The sequence below is a fragment of the Equus caballus genome, chromosome 6, assembly GCF_041296265.1.
Source record: "Equus caballus isolate H_3958 breed thoroughbred chromosome 6, TB-T2T, whole genome shotgun sequence".
NCBI classification, from domain to species: Eukaryota; Metazoa; Chordata; class Mammalia; order Perissodactyla; family Equidae; genus Equus; species Equus caballus.
Genome location: NC_091689.1, coordinates 72361110 through 72380712, shown reverse-complemented (window position 1 = coordinate 72380712; position 19603 = coordinate 72361110). Strand labels below are relative to the sequence as shown.

Below are 19603 nucleotides of genomic sequence, written 5' to 3'. Positions count from 1 at the left end.
TAATACTTTATTGCTTAAATTAGAGACAATTGGGATAAAATATAAAATATATTTATTACTTCAGGGAAAGGAAGGATTTCTTAAGATACATTAAAAAAGGCAAATCACAAAGCAACTATTAAATTAAACTATATTACAAAAGTCACCAAAGATGATGAAAAGACAGTCCACCAATCAAGAGAAGATATTTTCAACACATACAATCAACTACCAAAACGTTGTTATCCAGAACCATGAATCAGAATTTTAAAAGACAGCCTATACTATGGAAAAATGGATAAAAGACAAACCATGTATTTTGCAAAAGAGGAAGCACCAATTACAAAAAAAATTTGAAAAGATATTCACCCTTATTTATACCTTCATAGCAACACAGATGGTAGCAGCATAAAATAAGAAAGAAACCAAATGTCCTTGGATAGGAGAATGGATAAATAAATTGTGGTATATCCACATAATAGAATACTATATACAACTATATGCAAAATATTCATGTCTTATAAACATAATGTTAATTTTTTTAAATTGCAGAAGATAACATTCAGCATGATTCCATTTTTATTAAGCAAAAACAAGCAAACTAACAATTTTGTTCAGGGAGATATGCAAATATAGAAAAACTATATTTAGAAAGCAAAAGACATATCAACACAAAATTCTGGAAAGTATTAACCTCTGTGGAGAGAGCAGGGGAAGGAAGTAGCCTGAAGTAGCTTTACCAGCACCGGTAAAGTACTAATACTTAAGTTCGGTGGGGAATTTTTTTGTATCGTGCTTTACATTTTCTACTTATTATACTCATTCTTTTGTATGTATCAACTATTTACATAATCATACTCTAAATATAGCACTAACAAGATTTCTCTTAGATTCCACACATCTATTTTTGTCACTCCTTTTAAAATTCCATCTAGGCAAGGCAGAAAAGTTTGCTACTTTACAATATTTCCATCCAAAGTATGTCAATATGCTACTTATCCATCAAGTGACAACATACATATGCTATATACACTAACATCATATAGACTGTGACAATAAATTAACCAAGAATTATATAACTCACCTACTATTTCCATCCAACATATGTCTTAATATGCTACGTATCCATCAACATATACCATACATATGCTATACACACTTACATCAACAATACTGTGATAATGAACTAACCAAGAATTATGTAACTCACCTAATGTAAGCCTATGGAGCAAGCAGCAACTCACTTCTTGAATTTTTTCACTGACAGGGAATGCTTTCATGGCTTCTACCACAATATTATAACATCTGACGTTGCCGCTCATGAGGACTTCAACATTATTGCCTAAATTTAAACAAATCATAATTATCAATAAGGTAATCATTTCCCCCTTTGAAATACGCACACAAAGACATCTTATATAGATTGTAAACACATGGCAGCATAAGGACTACATTTCCAAATTTAAATATCATCTTCTGTCAAATAACTATAAAAAATACTATGCTGTTCATTACTCACGTAATTTAGGACTTATCACTAGCATGAAGGGAAGTTACTTTATTCCTGTTTCTTGGCTTAAAACTTAAATAAAATAAGGGGAAAATGGAGAGTGCTTTTATATAAGTCTGAAAATGTAATGTCATGGCCGTAAGTTTACAAATAAATGAATTTGAGGCCTATTTCCTAAGGAGGCACTACTCCATTGGATAATGGCTTTCATTGTTCATTTTCCTCAAACCAACAGAAGGAAAATCAAGATTATGTCACATAATAGAACTGCGAAATTTAACCATGATCTATTTCCCACCCATTCCAGAAGAACATTCCAGAACAGCCAGTGTATGAGGCAGCCTTCTCCTGAAGGCACCAAGATAGATGGGGGAAAGAAAGGAGGAAGGAGGGAGAAGAGGCTAAATATTAAAACATGGCGAAAGGACAAACACTGGTGAACCAGAAAGGAAAGGAAGAATCCACTGGGAGAGGCAATTAATCAAGAGAGAGCGAGTGTGTGAACCTACGTGGAGAAAACTAAATTCTATATCTGAATGAAATGTTGACTATTCTTAAAACAAACAACAAAAAAGGTGTTTGCAAAAGACTTTGTGTTCTTTTTCAGCCTAGCCAAAACTAACCAATCGTGTTCCCAAAACTATATTTTTCATGTTTAAATTGTATTAAAAAACAGAAAAACACGTAATGACGAAAGGAAATGGCCTCTTAAAACAATTATCTGCTTTTACTCAGAATAGCAAGCGTGATTTTCTCTAAGACTCAAAGACAAATGTCTTTCAATTAGAATCAGCGTTTAAAACGCTTGATTTTTTCATTTTTCGTTGCTACTTTCTTTGACCTTTGCATTATGAATCAACAGATTTTCACTGGCATTCTGTCAGATGTGGGTGGAAAACAATGAACTTCAAAAACAGCCAGCCCAAAATAAATAAATGTATAAAGATAGCCAAGGAAAAGCAAAATGAAGAATACATTCAGTTTGTTGGCAGTGAATGACTCAGAGAAATTTAAAAGAATGTCCCTTCCCTCATCACTCAGCCCCATCCACTTTCAGGTCTTTAACTTCCCATGGATAATAAAATGATGGATTTTATAACCATCACAAAGCAAGGGGATTCTTTCACAAGGGGATTGGGCTTTTACTGAAGTCCCACATCTGCAGATTTCCATGTCTGAAATCAAGCTAATTATGTAATAATACTGTCAATGTTTTTAAAACACTTATTACATACCAGGTACTATTCTGCATTTTTCACATTATTTAACCCATTTAATCCTCACAACTTCACATACAAGAAGACGAAAATATTACTTGATAAATACATGTGTATATCCTGTACAAACCCACACAGGTAACACACAAAATACAAAACGCTCTTGTACACTTACGACACAAAAGTAATGGAATCCGAAGCATTATTTTAACCCATTAGCAATCAATGGTAGCATACACAGCATACTAATTTGTTCTCATTTATACTTTTTTGTGACAAAAGTGGCTAGATTTCAAAGCATCACAAAAATGCCAAACAAGAATCACAATAAAGTACAAACTCCTTCTTTTGGCTTTTCAGGCCCTTCAAGAGCTGGTTATGTCTTCAGCCTCATCCACGGACTCTACCCAAGCCATTCCCTTGCCTCCATTAAATGACACACAAGCAGACACTCGGGGCTGCGCGTGCACATGCGCACACACACATGCGCACATGCACAGTCCTAAACACAGTTTACTGGGCTACTTTTATCTTCTTGAATGCACTATGCTCTGCTTGCTCCAGCACCTTTACACTTAAGATGCCCACTGCCTGGGACATTTTACTTGTACTCCCCCTTCACCTCACACTTCCCTATACACAAGGTCTCCTCCTCGTTCAGGTCTCTGCTAAGAGATCTTGCCTCCCTCCCTGGTTGTTCTTACAACCCTCACTACTTCTGCCAACACTTGCCTTATAACACACTGTAAGCCCCTATGTACTTATCTGTATCTCGCATGGCACTATGGGTTCTGAAAAGGCAAGAACACGTTTATATTTTTTGCTACGTCTCCGCAGCACTGAGCCCAGAGCCAGCTGCGTCACAGTATCAATAAATAAAAATTAATTAAATGAGTACAATGAATCAGTTTAGCATCCACAAGTTTCTAAATAATAAAAACATGCTTAAAACATGCTCAGAAAGGAGATGATATATTGTAATTTTTCAGGTACAAAAAAGAAATCACGTGTATAGGCTACTTACAAGGAATTGCTAGGGAATGCAAACAGTGCAGGACATGAAGCACAACTTCCTCTTCATCTTTAAAATTTTTTAATGCACTTAGCAATATCATGTAATCTTTATTCTCAACAAATTCAGTCAGTTGCTCCTCTGAAACTAAAAAATGAAAGACAAAATACTGAAAAAACTTAAAGATGATATAAAAGTGCAATTACTCAAAAACATAATATTCATGATAATTGTATGTGACGTGGTAAATACAAGAGATGTCGACTAAAAATATATTTCAGCAAAAAGCCCTTCCTAAGAATTTTATAATGGGGAAAAAAGCTGATGAGATTAAAATAATTTTGTTTTGACCTGTACTAGTTTCTCCATGTTTTGAAGTGTAAAAGTGATACTAACCAAACAGTTCTCAGAAAAACAAAATTATTTACAATTTCATTTTGGGGATTCTAGAGAAAACTGACCTGTGACGAATAAAGATGTCCTACTGGATGTGAACACATCACAATAGTTAAAAGGAGTAGTTAATGGTACACCATTAAGGGACAGCTCAGCTAAATGTATCAGTTCCAGAAAAACAAACTCTTAACAAATGACAAGTTCGAAATACTGTCTTAATGGTCTTAATTTCATCAGAGATCAAAAACCATCATCACTAATTTTCATAATCAAAGTCTTCTGATCAAGCCAATGAGTTCCATTTGGAGTCGTTTTATAAGCAGGAACCTCAAAAATAGATTTAAAAATCTGATTTATCTCGACTGAGAACGGCACTGACAAAAATGTTAGAAAATGCAGCACTCTTCTTCATGATCAACATTACTTTTTTGTTTTTTAACTTTATACCGATCATCCATATAATACCACGTGAAATTGGTTAGGTTCTTCTAAAAAATGAGTATCATGGAACCTTCTCGTTTTATGGAGCAGCTTCCACAGCATACTTTCAAATTTAGAAAATTAACTTTACAGGTGCTTCCAAATCCTAGGGAACTTGGTACTTCTTGGAAATTCAGAAATTTTTCAACTCAACATTTACAACCATAATACTGTCAGCACTGATGATCTTTCTATTGAATCAGATCTTCTTTGTAACATTCTCCGCTTAGTGCTTCTCCATGAGTCCTGCACAGGGCCCACAATGCTGGTGAGAGAGTGATGTTAGCCCTACTCCCCTGAGCAGGAACGTGCCCCTAACTGCAACACAGAAGATTACAGGCCCTGCAAGACAATAGAACTTCAAACTCTATTCTGCTCAATTCTTATCAAAAGCTTAGTTGCAAGATATAACATTTATAAAAGACAGCCTAAAAACATCTTCCCTTCCTCACTCACGGTAAAGTCTCTCCCACCGAACCTGATCACCAGAGAGCTGGGTACCATGCTGTTCCGGCTCTTGACAGTGTCTCTTTCACTGAAACACACTTTGTTTGTACTTTATATCATCTTGTCCAGGAAAACCCATGGGAGGATTTTCTCACGTCTCCCATGAGACCAATTGCTTCTCCTGATAAATGGCTTTGCTTGCATCTTAAGTAACTTTGTAACCAATGAGGTTTACCTCTTTTCTTTGCCTGACAGGAAGCAAAGAGCCAAATTTTTGGTCCATCCATTTGAAAGTATACAGGACCTGAAGTAAGTGGTAAATTTAACCTAGCTTCATATTATTTTCCCTCACCCATTTCCACATCCATTTGTTCTCTAACATATTATAAATATCTATAAGCTGTTTAAAGTTCTTTTGGAATGAGACAAGGAATTAAACAGTATAGGGTGATCTATCCCATTCCTGGAGCTGACAGTGGTAAACTGACATAGACACAGGGCCCACATAATTCATTCTTATCCTAAACCCCTTGCACTATTGGCTGTCACAATGACGCAAAAGGTGCTTTTGAAAAATGGCAGCAAATTGAACTGCAATGGTGATAACTAGCTGTGTGCCCTCAGGCAGGTTGCTCATTTCACCTCTCTGATCCATTTCCTTATCAAGCCAGCAAGGGACTAAAGGTTCCAACCAACTATAAAATTACATGATAATCTCTGTTATCAACCTCAGTGCCAAGTGATCAAATACATATTAGGCTTTTTCCTAAGGGACAGTTTGTAAACCTCCTGGTTCTTTATATAGAGCCTTTAGCAATTTCTAAAATTTCTGGCGATGACTCAACATAATAAATCCAAACTTAACCTATGCTTGGCTTCACAGTTTTATTTTTTTCTTTCTTAACACCTACACATCCGGTCTGCAAAGTGAACCTTATGCCTTGTTAAGCAATGGAAGAAAGTCTACTACAAATGCATAATTTAAAACACATGAATGAAATTCATTCCATGAAAACAAGCAATATTTTTTAATTAACCCCGTTACTTCTCCTTGACTGACAGCTCTCACTTCTTAATAAATAGTACAATTTTAGAGACCTTCTCATTATAATAATATTCTACTTTTCCCTTTATAAACCCTTTTTTCTTAGATAAATATCAAAATAAAAAATTTGACGTTTTTAAATACCTCTCTCAAACAGCACATGTAAAGCTTTGCATCCAAGTTTCTGCACTTCGTCACTGGCTGAAAATGTGCGCATGGCATCGAAAATTAACAAGAAAATATCGCTTTCTTCATCCAATATTAGCAAAGTGATTTTACCTATTTTGAAGAGAACAATATGCCCTTAGTAAATACCGGCTTTAACACTCAATGTGTTCATTTTTACATGAGGACTATGAATGGTTTGTGGACTTTTCTTTCTGACGAACCACTTAATTGCCCCGGGTGCTATATCCATAAAGCTCTACAGTCTTTCTAAATGAGATAAATTCCCAATATACTTAACTATAACTCTATGATTCCCAATTAATAACTGTAGCCTAGACCTCTTGCCTTACACTCCTGAAATCTATTTCTATCTGCCTCTTAGACAACCCTATCTGAATATTCCATACGGCACCCCAAACCTAGCTTACTCCTGTTCCCTAAATTCATCAATGATATTACCATCCAATAGTTACCCTAGAGAGAAACTATGCAGTGAGTTATCTTCCTTCTTCCATGCCCCCTCTTCTTTTCATTCTCTCCCCCAACCAACAAATCAATTCATTACCAAGTCCTTCAGGTCTATCTCCTAAATATCTTGAAAACTCCTTTTGAACTAAGCCCCTCCATTCCTATTGTGTTCAGGACCTCATCAGCTCTCACCTAGAATGCAAACACAATAGATTAATTGCTCTGCTTGGCCTAAATCTCAACCTAACTAGTTTGTCCCCTGCGTTACGTTTCTAAAACACAAGTTTGATCCTGTAAATCCTTTGCTAAAATCTTCCCAGGCCTTCCCATACTTCTCCATCGGACAATCTAGACCCTTCACAGACTGACTACACGTATCTCACTGGCCCCATGTCCCTCCATGCATTGCCTCAACTCCAGACATGCTAAACTTGCTCACCACTAAACATTTTCTTTAATATCCCTTTGAACTTGCACTAGCTGCATGGAATGCCCTTGCCCTTTCCCACACCAAACCTACTCCTCCCATCATTCAAGAAATCACACAAACAGCACTTATTCTGTCAACAAAAATAGTTGTACTGGAACAGGAGTGTTAGCAGCAGCGGTGAACACTTGTAGAGCGCATAACGTGTCAGACACAGGTTGAAGCACTTCACTGTAACACACGTAAACCCATGACGGCGGGCAATCCCCATTTTAGAGGTAAGAAAACTGAGACAAGAAAGATTAAGTGACCCAAGTGACCATGCCCAAGGTCCACAACTAACAAGAGCAGACCTGGATTAACATTTAGGCAGTTCATGCCCACGTTCTTAACGCCTACAGATGAGTTCAGCTGGTCTCTGCTCTGGGTTCCTGTGGGCTTTTCTTTATATCTCTGTTATAGTACTTTTCTCATTATGTTGAAATTATTTCTTTAAGTGCTTTTTATGTCTTTGCCCGTGCTGTCCAATTCGGTAGCCACTAATCACATGTGGCTGTTTAAATTAATTAAAATTAAATAAAATCAAAATTCCACTTTTTATATTTCAATTGTTCAATAGCCACTTATGGCTACTAGCCATGATATTGAACAGTGCAGATACACAACATTTCCTTCACCACAAAAAGTTATATTAGACAGTGGAGCTGGACTGTGAACTTCAACATTGCAGGAATTTTGCCTCATCTGTCTTAGAGTTCTCCAGCAGCCAGCACAATAATAAGTGCCTAATAACTATTAAGTCAATTAACTAATAAGCCAAACAATAAAAATGATTCCTAAATTCACCTCTAATAAGTATCTGAAAGGAACTTCAAAACACATTAAAAACTTTCCTAACAGCTCAAAATTCTGAATGTTATGTGGAAGGAATTAAATTAAGTAGTCTTTTCAAAACACACGTCAAATTCCCTGTGGGCCTGTGGCTGACTTCAGTATATTCCAGTGTTGGGAGATTTTTCAAATTCATAAACCCTCAGGTTCCTGTCCATTGCCAAATGGAGAATGGATCCCCCTTCTCCAAAAAATGTTCCCAAGGATGAGTTTAAAATAAGTCATGGTTAAGACTAGTGAGTACATCCATCACATATTTTAATAAAGGCTGCGGTGAAGTGGTACCTTCTGGCCTTTCCTATCCCTCTTCCTTCATACTCTGATCTTCACCCTCTTTCTTCCTTTCTTTCTCCTCCTGGGTCTTCATTGCTTAGCAGGGCCAATGAGGGCATTTAAAATCTTCCCACCCACATGTCCAGCCCCTCGCATGCTCCCAGGCCTCTGTAACTCTGCACACCCTGTTCTCTTGACCTAAAACACCCTCCACTACTTTGAGCCAAACTCCTCCCTGTCCTTCATGATTAGCGCCCCTGTCAGCAGCCTTTCTTCTCAGAACCTCATATCAGAGCAAGTGTCCATCACAGGCAGTGATCACAACTACCGCCCCATATCAAGGTTCTTTGTTTTCAGGTCCATCCTCCTCCAGGCAGAAGTTTTCTCAGAGAAAGAACCTGACACATGGACTCAATACCCACCTCCAAGGATGTTTTGAGGATTATGTTTTTAAAAGCAGGCGAAGTATTTTACATGTGAAGCCTGGCATCTAGCAAGCACTCAAGAAGTAATGCTATATATTTTTTAAATATTATTATTACATCATACCCTAGGACATATATTATAGAAAACATTAGAAATATAATAAAGATACAATAATGACAAAAACAGGTATGGTCTACAAGCCAATGGGAATGTAAGATGTGGGACTGGATCCTGGGAACAAGGCTAGAGACAGAAATTAGATTTGACAGTAGTATATAAGACGATGTTTAAGGCCAAGATATTGGAGGGAATATTTGAGAGGAAAAAGTGTAGAGAAAAGAGACAAAGAGAGAAAATGGAAACAAAGAAATCTGGAAATCATCAATATTTAGGTTATATTATGTTACTATACTTTAAAGAGACATTAAAACACATTTGGCAAATGGTTTAAACTATTTTCTTAATTTTGAGTCAACATTAAACATACATGTGTGTATATATTACCTGAAGTTAGGAGTAGCTCTAAGGCCTTCAGTCCAACTGTTGACAGGTTTACACTGGCATTATGAACTGTGAGCATTTTAAGAATCAGTCTGTAATTAAAAACAGAAATTGAGACAAGAGTGAAATATCATACCTACACGTTTGCTTTTTAAGATATTTTTTCCTCACCTATATTTTTTCTCTTTTTTTTATACAGATTGGCACCTGAGATAACAACGGTTGCCAATCTTCCTTTTTTTTTGTTCCTTCTTCTTCTCCCCAAAGCCCCCAGGACGTAGTTGTATACTGTAGTTGTGAGTGCCTCTGGTTGTGCTATGTGGGAAGCTGCCTCAGCATGGCCTGATGAGTGGTGCCATGTCCCCACCAGGATCCGAACCAATGAAACCCTGGGTCGCCAAAGCGGAGCACGCAAACTTAATCACTCAGCCACGGGGCCGGCCCCACCTCACCTATATTTTTATTCATCTCACTGTATTTCATTCCCAGTATTGAAGCTCATGTATTTTTTCCTTCCTATAAACCAGACCCAGGCTTATGACAATTAACAGGGAATCATTATGAGTCTCAATGGAAAAGTTACAACATTTTCCTCTAAATATTCAAATTCAATTATTAACTATTTTCACCCAACTCTACATCCAAAATATCATGCAATATACGCATCAAGAGATCAAGCCCATTTTTATATATGATATAAACTTCCAAATTATACATTAAGCATGTTGATATACTAAAATATAGAGATGTAATGAAGATCTTACTTTGTATATACAAATTAAGAATCCAAAGGGCTGGCCTCGTGGCTGAGTGGTTAAGTTGGTGTGCTCCACTTCAGCGGCCTAGGGTTTGTGGCTCGGATCCTGGGTGCAGAGCTACATACCACTTATCAAGCCATGCTGTGCTGGAAGCCCACATAGAAGAACTAGTATGATTTACAACTAGGATATACAACTATATACTGGGGCTTTGAGGAGGAAAAAATAAAGAGGAAGATTGGCAACATATTTTAGCTCAGGGCCAATCTTCCTCACCAAAAAAAATTTTAAAAAAATCCATTTGACTATTTAAATTATTGATTTTTACTATTTTTGAAAGAGAAAATGATAAAATTTTATAATAGAAAGTGAACCTAGTATATCAATAATATCCAATTAGTTCAAATTCATTAAATTTGAGCCCGAGTTATCAATTGTAAAATATACAATCTTTAGTCTATTCCTACTCGGTATTATTCGGCTTCCCATTGTTAGGAAAAGACAGAGCCTGGTGGCATCCATAGTTCTTCTAGGTCCAAGAAACATATCACGTGGTCTCCAGCTGGTGAGGAGAGGAATTGAGAGACCCTTCCTTCGACTCCATCAATTCTCCTTCTACCCACACTGCTCCTACCTCTTCCTACACCATTCCTGACTTCATCACCACACAAGAGATTTCTTCTTTAGTACTGTTAGCCTTTGGGAGGAAAAAAGTCCCTGAATATGGGCAGATGTGTTTTACAGCAAATTTTTGCTGGGAACAATCTAATATGCTCCACTGTAGAGAGCACTGTGTTTATCTTGTTCACGTTACTTCTGGCCTAAAGTAGAGGCGTAATGAATATTTGATGAATGGAGGGTGAATGAATGAATGAGTGAATGAGACTCCCTGTAGAAATGTTTATGTAATTTAATTTTGAACAGTTGGTTTGTACTAAAATATGACTAGATGAGTTTTCCAACACTCTCTAAGGTTATAGATTGCTAATCTTTCAGGATCTTGGAAATTCTCAACCAAACCAAGGGACACATAACATTACAATTACTAATTACAGGTATATTTTGCATAATTCCTCATTAAATGCTGTATACTTTAGAACTGACTCAGAATTTCAGAGATTAGTTTGGAGATGAGAATATACATTAACTGTAAACATGTTCTTTTCAAAACACACTATTAGATGCTGGAAACTGAAGAATAGCAACAAACATTTATGGAAGATAGAAAAATGTACAAGCACAGATATGCTCACCTATAAACAAAGCTCTTATTTGTCTAAATTTGCAACTATAGTTGATACTGACAAAGAATACCGATAGGTAAAATTTAGTTTTGCATAAATTACATTTTTCACAAGCAATATGCCGTTGGAAGAATTATGATTCATTTTTCTGTAGTAAAGAAAAGTCAGGTACAAAGAACACCTAAAGTTAATGATAAAAGATACTTTTCAAACATCAAGAAACAAAGTTATCCAAAAACGATTTTCCTGGAAACACAGTTTTTTCTTCAGAAAATTTTTTCCTAACTAATTATGGCTAAAGAAGTGGTCTCATCTTTAGTCATTATGCTGCAAATTGCAGTAAAATAGCTCTCAAGACTTGGCTGCAGATGTGCTGAAAGGTAATTTCCTCTTTTTTCTTCATTTTGAAAGCTATGGTTTAAGCTCATTAAATATATACACATAAATATACATAAAAGTCTTTTTTGCTTTTTCTTTTTCTTCTTTCTTTTTTTTTTTGCTGAGGGAGATTAGCCCTGAGCAAACATCTGTTGCCAATCTTCCACTTTTTTTGCTGGAGGAAGATTAGCCCTGAGCTAATATCTGTTGCCAATCTTCCACTTTTTTTGCTTGAGGAAAATTAGCCCTGAGCTAACATCTGTGCCAGTCTTCTTCTGTTTTATATGTGGGTTGCTGCCATAGCATGGCTGATGAGTAGTGTAGGTCCATGCTCAGGATCTGAACCTGTGAACTCGGGCCATGGAAGCAGAATGTACCCAACTTAACCACTAGGCCATGGGGTTGGCCCTAAAGGTACTTTTTAAAGACAGTAAAGCATAAACTTCTAAATAACTATTTATAGAAATTTTTAGTTCCTTTTTTTTTTTAAGAACTGGTGATTTGTATCAGTTCTACTATTAAAAAGTAAAAACCTCTTCTTGGTTTGAATTCATAAGTAGTCATCAAATATCTACAACTTGGGGCTGACCCAGCGGTGTAGCAGTTAAGTTTGTTTGCTCCACTTTGGCAGGCTGGGGGTCACAGTTTCATATCCCAGGCACAGACCTACACCCCACTTATCAAGCCACGCTGCAGCAGGTGTCCCACATATAAAATGGAGGAAGATGGGCACAGATGCTAGCTCAGGGCTAATCTTCCTCAAAAAAAGAAAAATCTACAACTTAACCAATTACGTACCTGTGTAATTATATTATTAAAGTAATAACAACACCTGACATTTACCTCAGATGTTATTTTCTAATTCAATTAGATAATATACTTCTGAGTTGAAACTATCTATAAATGTCAATCATTGATTCACATAAAAATATCTGTATTTTAAAGGATTTTACCAGATTGGCTTGGATTGCAAATACAATGAATAAAAGGAAAGGTTGTCATACGTATAAAGATTTAGTGGTTTGTTTTTAGACATCTGTCATACTTACTGGTGAACCCCAAGGACTTCCCAATCGTGTCCAATATCCTGGGGTCCCATTAAGCTTTGCATTGTATCTGGACAGATTTCTATTAATTTGCATAAAAGTGACCAACCCACCTGAAAGCAAGAAAGATAAATATCCACGTTTTGAAACATGCTAATGGAACATACTCAGTCAAACATGAATCTCTTCATTCTTAGGAGAACAGGTGACTAAATTATTTTTAAATAATTATTTTAAAACACAAAGTACTCTAAAAGGCTTACTGAGAAAAGAAGCTATATACTTAGAATACCTCTTTCTCCAAAAATCATACCAGAAAGGCATACAAAAATATTATAACACTTCTGAATGATGAAGGAAATAGACATGCCTATTGCCTAAAAGAAATAAAATAAAACACAAAAGATAGTTCTAGAGGACATACCAAGATTACGAAGCGCAAGAAAGTCTATACTCAGGCTTTCCATACATTTTAAGTCACACCTACCTGACAGGATTTCTTCTAAATATTTAGGATTTTAATTATACGATAAAAATGAATTGGGTTGGAACGAAGGATTAGGGGAAGCTGGAGATTTTAATGGCAATGTCTAAGTTATCAGGAAAGGCTGCTCCCCAGGTAACGGAGCTAGAATAACTGGCAAAAGAAATAGCACTGTCTGATGACAATGTAATATCTGCTACAGGGAAAAGTGAAAGGCACTGTAAGATAGAGAGGAGGTAGAATTTCTCAATGGGCCCCTCTAGATTTCTTTAGAACATCTAACTATGAGCTAATGAGGTCCAGACATCATGAATGCCCATAGGCTCTTTCATATTTCTAAATAAAATATGATCTTACTGATGCATTTTAAATATATCTTCATTCAGTCCAACTTGAATAAGTTGCTCTTTACTTCAGAAAAAAATGATTTTTAATACAATTTTTTTAAAGAACACATTTTAATTCCAAACTGGAGATTAAATTTAACTACTCTTACTGTTAAATATTCTTCTCTTGATTTAAGGAATCTTCAATTCTATTATCTTACAAAACTATACTTGATGCGGTCAGACAAAAAAAAACCAAAGAAAATAGAAAACACATACATATGTAGCATCTAAAGATAAATGAAAACCTAAGGATGATGTGTGATAAATATCAATAAAATATGAAACCTAAAAGTGTGACTCACTGTGAGCTAGAATTCCTCAGAGAAGAATATAATATAGAAAAGGTAAGACTTGAGCGAGATTTCAAAAGAATTATAAATTTGGTCATCCAAAATAGGGAAATGGAACCTTTTGAAACTGATGGGCAGTGAGCAGAGTAAAGCGCTAAATGGGAGGAGACTGCTGCAGGGGAGGGGACCATTTCTAAATGCACCAGACACATGAGTGGAGCGGAGCGATGCAGAGAGTTGAATGAGAAGGTGAGAAATTTCTATGCATCCAATAAGGAATAAAGGCACAACTTTCTTACTCGTTTACAGGAGTAAACAATGGGTATTTCACAAGAAAATATAATTACACCAGATCGCTTTACAATATTATTTCTGGATCTTTTCTGGAATAAGCATGAATTGCTTTATTCTGTCATTACTTCCTTTTACATAATTTCAAATTGCTTGAAAAGGCAGCAATTTCTGACAGCTATTTTTACCTATACTTAAGTAGGACATCCTCCTCCACATAAGCTGAACAGACATTGACAATCCAGCTGTCATAGAAACCGGCTAAATTTTGTGCTTTCATAAAATACATAGAGATTTTTTTCCCCCAAGTATATAAGAAAATAAGGTTCAGAACAGCTTCTGGTGAGAAATGAAACATAAATCACATAGGATGCTAAACTGATCTCAGTTCTTGCATGGCTGACCCGAGGAGAAAACTTGTTTTGTTTTGGTTGGTTAAGCAACAGTATCAGTAATCGCTTTGCAAAAAGATTGAGGCAACTGAGCTTCTACGATTAAACAGAATCACCAGCAGCCAAGCCGAGGTAAGAACTGATCCATTAGTCTATTCAATTGAAAGCTTATCTTTCCAAGAGAGACGGTTCCCATCCTGCACAGTTATAATACAATTAAATTGGTAGTTTCACTTTATTATAATTATTCTGTAAACTCAAGCATCTAATTAATGCACAATTGGAAAGGGTCTAAGGGCTAAAGAAAATTTTAGTCACTTTCATTTATTTTGCTTCCTTACTTCTAAGGTTGACTGTGTGGACACAGAGAAGTAATGTAAAATTGAGGAGCACAGAGAAATGAGAAGATGACTGGCAGGAAGGAAAGCAGGAGAGGTGGCCTAACTGCCAATGCTCTAAAGACTGTTATTTATTAAGGAGCATTAATAAAATAAGAAAAGACTTTGAAAATAAAAATCAGAGTCTCGAATATCATGTTAAATGAATTCTGGAAACAAACCTTAACATTCACTTTTGAAGGATAATTTATCTTCACTCTTTAAATTCATCATTAAAAGCTTATTTTTTGAGCAAGATTAGCCCTGAGCTAATATCCTCCACCAATCCTCCTCTTTTTGCTGAGGAAGATTGGCCCTGAGCTAACACGTGTGCCCATCTTCCTCTAGTTTATATGTGGGACGCCGCCTGAGCATGGCTTGATAAGTGGTGCGTAGGTCAGCACCCAGGATCCAAACCGGCGAACCCCGGGCCACGAAAGTGAGTGTGCACCTCAACCCTTATGCTACCGGGCCAGCCTCAATCATTAAAAGTTTTTAATTCAGCACTTCCAGCTAATTCAACATATAAAGCAATAAAGAATATCTATACTAACTACACCAGTATGAATTGGTGTATAATATGGTGAATAATATAAAGAAATTTGAAGGATAAAAACTCACTTTCTTTTAAGTGGAGTATTATAAAATCAGTAGAGAGATCCCTTTCTTCATCCCTTTAGTAAGACCACTGATAATTAAAATTGATAATGTCATTGTGTCTACCATGGCCACAGTATTTGTACCAAATCATCACACTTTTTACTTGCAATGAAAAGCTTGTGAATTCAGCAGCTAGAGGATTGTATGACGGCAAGAGATTTCGAAGATGTGAGAAGACTTGAGTCCTGGCTCTGCCCCTAGCTCTGTGATCCTAAATGAGCTACTTACTCCGAGGGAAAAATAGCCAGTGAGATATCCAGGGGGGCAGTGAGATCCCAGTGAGAATCAAGTGATGTAATCTACATCATGCTCTTGGCAGACTAATACATATAGGGTGCTGAAACTAACAATTCAATTCCATTAAATTACCAATTCAGAAGACAATTCCTTATTTTCTTGCATACTTTGTCTCTGGTACTAACTGGGCAAGGATACTGAGTGACACTCATAAGTACTCCAAACATGCCCAGGCCTGGGCAGTTTCTAAAATAAAGAAGAATTAGGAGGTGGTCCTATTCCAAGCTCCTCTGAGTTCTCAAGTCTAGCACGGAGTGCAGGGAATGGAGGCTGCCAGACCAGGCACTTTTGAACACCAAAGCACAGGCAAGTAAGAGGGGATTATGTGGGTGGAGAAGAGCAAGCACAATGGGCCAGTGCGAAAAAGTGACTCATATTCCATGGGCAAATTCAGACATTGGGTGCTAAAAAGAGCAGTGTCTTTATCATGACTTCATCTTCTCACAGTGTATGCTAACAGCCTAAAAATCAATAGTCAGATGGGAAATATCTCAGTTAAAGAAAAAATAAAAGTAACCATTTATCCCAGATATAAATATCCTTATATAAAAGAAGCTAGGTATATGGTTCACCCAAACTAGATATAGTTGGTTACAGAGATAAAAAGATAAAGACAGATAGACACAGATTTAGGGATCCAGATAATTTTCACATCTGTCTACATTCTCAAGCACATATTAAGAAACATTGACTTTCTGACTGCATCCTGATAGAGTTTAAAGTTCAACTCTCTTTCCCTCCAGGACTTAACATGCAAATGACAAAAAACGATTTCAGTTCTTTAAATCTCAAAATCTACAAAGGAAGTTCACACGATAGGCAGTGATCTTGTTTTGACTCTAAATCATCCTTAATTATCATCAATTATCAATCATTAATTATCATCAATTAGGGCTCCCTTTTTAATACATCTAAGATATTCAGCAAATTTCTGGGTTTCCTATGGGACAGACTCTGTTTTGCTTTGACATTCATTTTATATGAAAACAGTTGAAAAGTATAAAATTAAACTTATAGAGGAATCATAAAATATCACTTTCTTTAGATAAAACAAGGCATACTACAACTAAAGAAGTTGAGACATCTGTCTTCAAATTAAAAAAAAAGGAAAGCCCTGAAACCTGAGTTTGCCAATTACTTAATTTTATTAATTTTATTATTGTTAATTATTCTCCTTTCCCAAATTATTCACAATGGTGTCACCTCTAGGACATGCTGTGTATTGGGAAGATTCTTAGCTAATTTGATCTAAACAGTGACGAACTCATATAGCCAATAACAGAAAACTCAACCCATTATTATTCCTCTGCCGCCACCATCCATGTTTTGTCAGTCAATCGTATAAAGTTACTTCTTACAGACAATCAGCGAGCACGTACTGGGCCCTCATACGCCGTGAACATTTGATAACGATTTGACAACGCTTCCATCTTAAAATCAGTCACCGGTTTGTCAAGCCAAATCTCAGAAACAGTCCAGAAGTCTGGGGATACAACATTGACGGGAAAACATCTATTTCCAAAGTGAACGGGGAATGGGAGAAGTAAAACAACGCCTTTACCTGCTGTACACTAGCGACTCTCATGTACGAGTCCAAGACGATCAACAGAGGCACGTGGACATTTTTGCCTTGAAATAACTTGGAGGCTGGAAAAGAAAGGGGGTGAGGGAAAAGAAGCAAAGTCACGATTCACGGCCCTCCTTTTGAGTCTGAAAAAGGCGGGGGGGAGAAAGCAAAAGAAGTGAGCGCAAGACTTTCCTAGAATTCTCAGCTCCTTTCTGCCCTAAGAAGTAGAGAGTTTGTGGCTTCAAGAGACCAGGTTTGCGCAGCTCCAAAGCGCTGGGGAGAAAGTTTGCAAAAGAGGCGGGGGGAGGGGGTAAAGGAACAGTCTCCTTGCAAATGATTACCGTGGTCGGCGTACGTAAACACCAGCATATCCTCCAGAATTTGGACCAGCGTCTCTATCTGTTTTCCTTCCTGGACATTCTTCAGCCTGACTATCAACTTCTTCAGAGTTTCCTCGTCCTCCTCCTCGCACCCCTGACAGCTGCCACTGGCCATGATGGACCCTGCTCCAAACCGGCCGCCCGCCCGCGCCAAGGCCGGCTGCTCCGGGCAGGGGCAGGGGCGCGGGCCGCCGCTCCCGGGGCGAGCCCAGCTCACTGCCCGCAGCCCGCGCTCGCCGCCGGCCGCATCGGCACCCACGCCCGCCTGTTTAGAGGAAGGCGGCGTCTCCCCGCCCCGCGCTGCCCTGCCTCTCCCCGAGCCCTCCTCCTCCTGTGTCCCTCCTCCCCCACTCAGGCCCCAAAAAGGAGCTCAGGGGCCTGCGAGAGGCTCGGCCGAGGGAAGGAAGGCGTGCAGAACCGTAGTGGGCGGCCGGGCCGCAGAGAGGGCTGGGCCGGGCCGGGGTGACCGTGACCGTGGACCCCGCGCGGGCCGAGACGGGGCCCCTGGCGGGCGCCGCCTGCCGGGACCGGATCCCACTCGCCGCGGCGGCGCAGCCGGGAGTCGCGCAGGAAGAAACTGACTCAGCGGACGCCGCCGAGCGCCCAGGCCCCGAGCCCCGCCGCGGCGGGAGGAGGCGCGCAGACGGCAGCCGGCCCGCCACCCGCCTCGACCGCCAGCCCCGGCTCCTGCGGCCCCGCGGAAGGCCTGGGAACTGGGAAGGAGAAAAATGAAAGCCGCCGCCTATCTCCACATCTAAGAAAAGAAATCAGGGCGTTGGGAAGAGAGGACGCCGCCCAGTTGGCGCCTTTTAGGAGAGCAGTCTCTGTAGAGTTCCCCCTATAGGGAGATGAGTAATTTCCCCCCAAGGATGGAGAGAGATTTTACAATCAGAATGTACCAGCTAAATGCTTTTGCATGATTGCTGTGGCTCTTTTTAGGGGAGGAAATAAATTTTTTTCTCTGTTAGTTATGTGAAGCTCTGTTGGCCAAAAGACCACTAAAATTAACTTCTGAAAATTTGAGTTTGCACTCGGCGGGATCCTGATGACTGGGGCACACCAAAAAGTAATCAGTTCGTTCTCGGTGCTGTTAAAATTAAAGAGAAACACAAGGTAAATGAAATGGAAGGGTGAAAGCGGAAAAGGTGAAAGATAGAATCCTAAACTTTGTTCTCTTGGTATTCAAAATTGCTTATGAGTCTGAGCATCTATAACCCTAAAGTTAAAGGAAAAAATAAGTACCAAAGTAATGTTTTTCGGGAAGAGAAACCAAAGCAAGCAACACTGTAGACAAGGCTGGACAAAAACGATCTATTGCCTAAAATGATCTGTCCTAGGGATCTTTTACAAAGGAGGTGATTAGACTGGAAGTTAGTACTTTACAATTTTACAGTGTTTGTTTTCACTTCTGTTAACCTCATTCTGATGACAATTGTGAAATGGATAACACAGCTACTATCATCCTTCTTTTACTAATGAGGAAATTCAGGTTTACAATTAAGCGAAGAGCATTGTTGGAGTCCCACAGATGGAAAGTTGAGGGCCTGAACTTAAAAACCCAGGTAACTCTTAACTCAAGCGGAAGGTTCTTTACACTCTACCACTTTAATCAAAATGAACTAGGTTTCCCTAATACATTAAGTTAGTAAGATAACAAATTCTACTTCAACCAGGATATTGTGAATATGTTTTGTTGTCATAAAGACTTTTTATCTTTTACAGACACATGCTAAACTACTTACAGTTGAACTGATAGGATACGTAGGATTTGCTTCAAAGTAATTCATTGGTGGGGAAATGGGTGAAATAG

General features: G+C 38.2%; 1 protein-coding gene across 3 annotated transcripts in view; it reads right to left on the bottom strand.

Moving 5' to 3' along the window:
• Positions 1 to 18276, bottom strand: part of LRRK2 (leucine rich repeat kinase 2) — a 134344-nt gene extending 116068 nt beyond the window's left edge. For 2 of the 3 annotated variants that reach the window (XR_011439737.1, XM_070270127.1), the window contains exons 1-7: positions 17755 to 18086; positions 17408 to 17493; positions 12670 to 12779; positions 9244 to 9332; positions 6231 to 6365; positions 3731 to 3865; positions 1190 to 1321 (exon numbers count right to left, since the gene is read on the bottom strand). Coding sequence is in view for 2 of the 3 variants with exons in the window: in XM_070270127.1 (XP_070126228.1) it covers positions 1190 to 1321; positions 3731 to 3865; positions 6231 to 6365; positions 9244 to 9332; positions 12670 to 12779; positions 17408 to 17493; positions 17755 to 17908 (841 nt within the window). In the remaining variant the exon portion in view is untranslated. Of the gene's footprint in view, positions 1 to 1189; positions 1322 to 3730; positions 3866 to 6230; positions 6366 to 9243; positions 9333 to 12669; positions 12780 to 17407; positions 17494 to 17754 lie in introns of all 3 variants that reach the window. The other variant, XM_014740975.3, reaches the window with a different exon arrangement.
• Positions 18277 to 19603: the final 1327 nt, after the last annotated feature.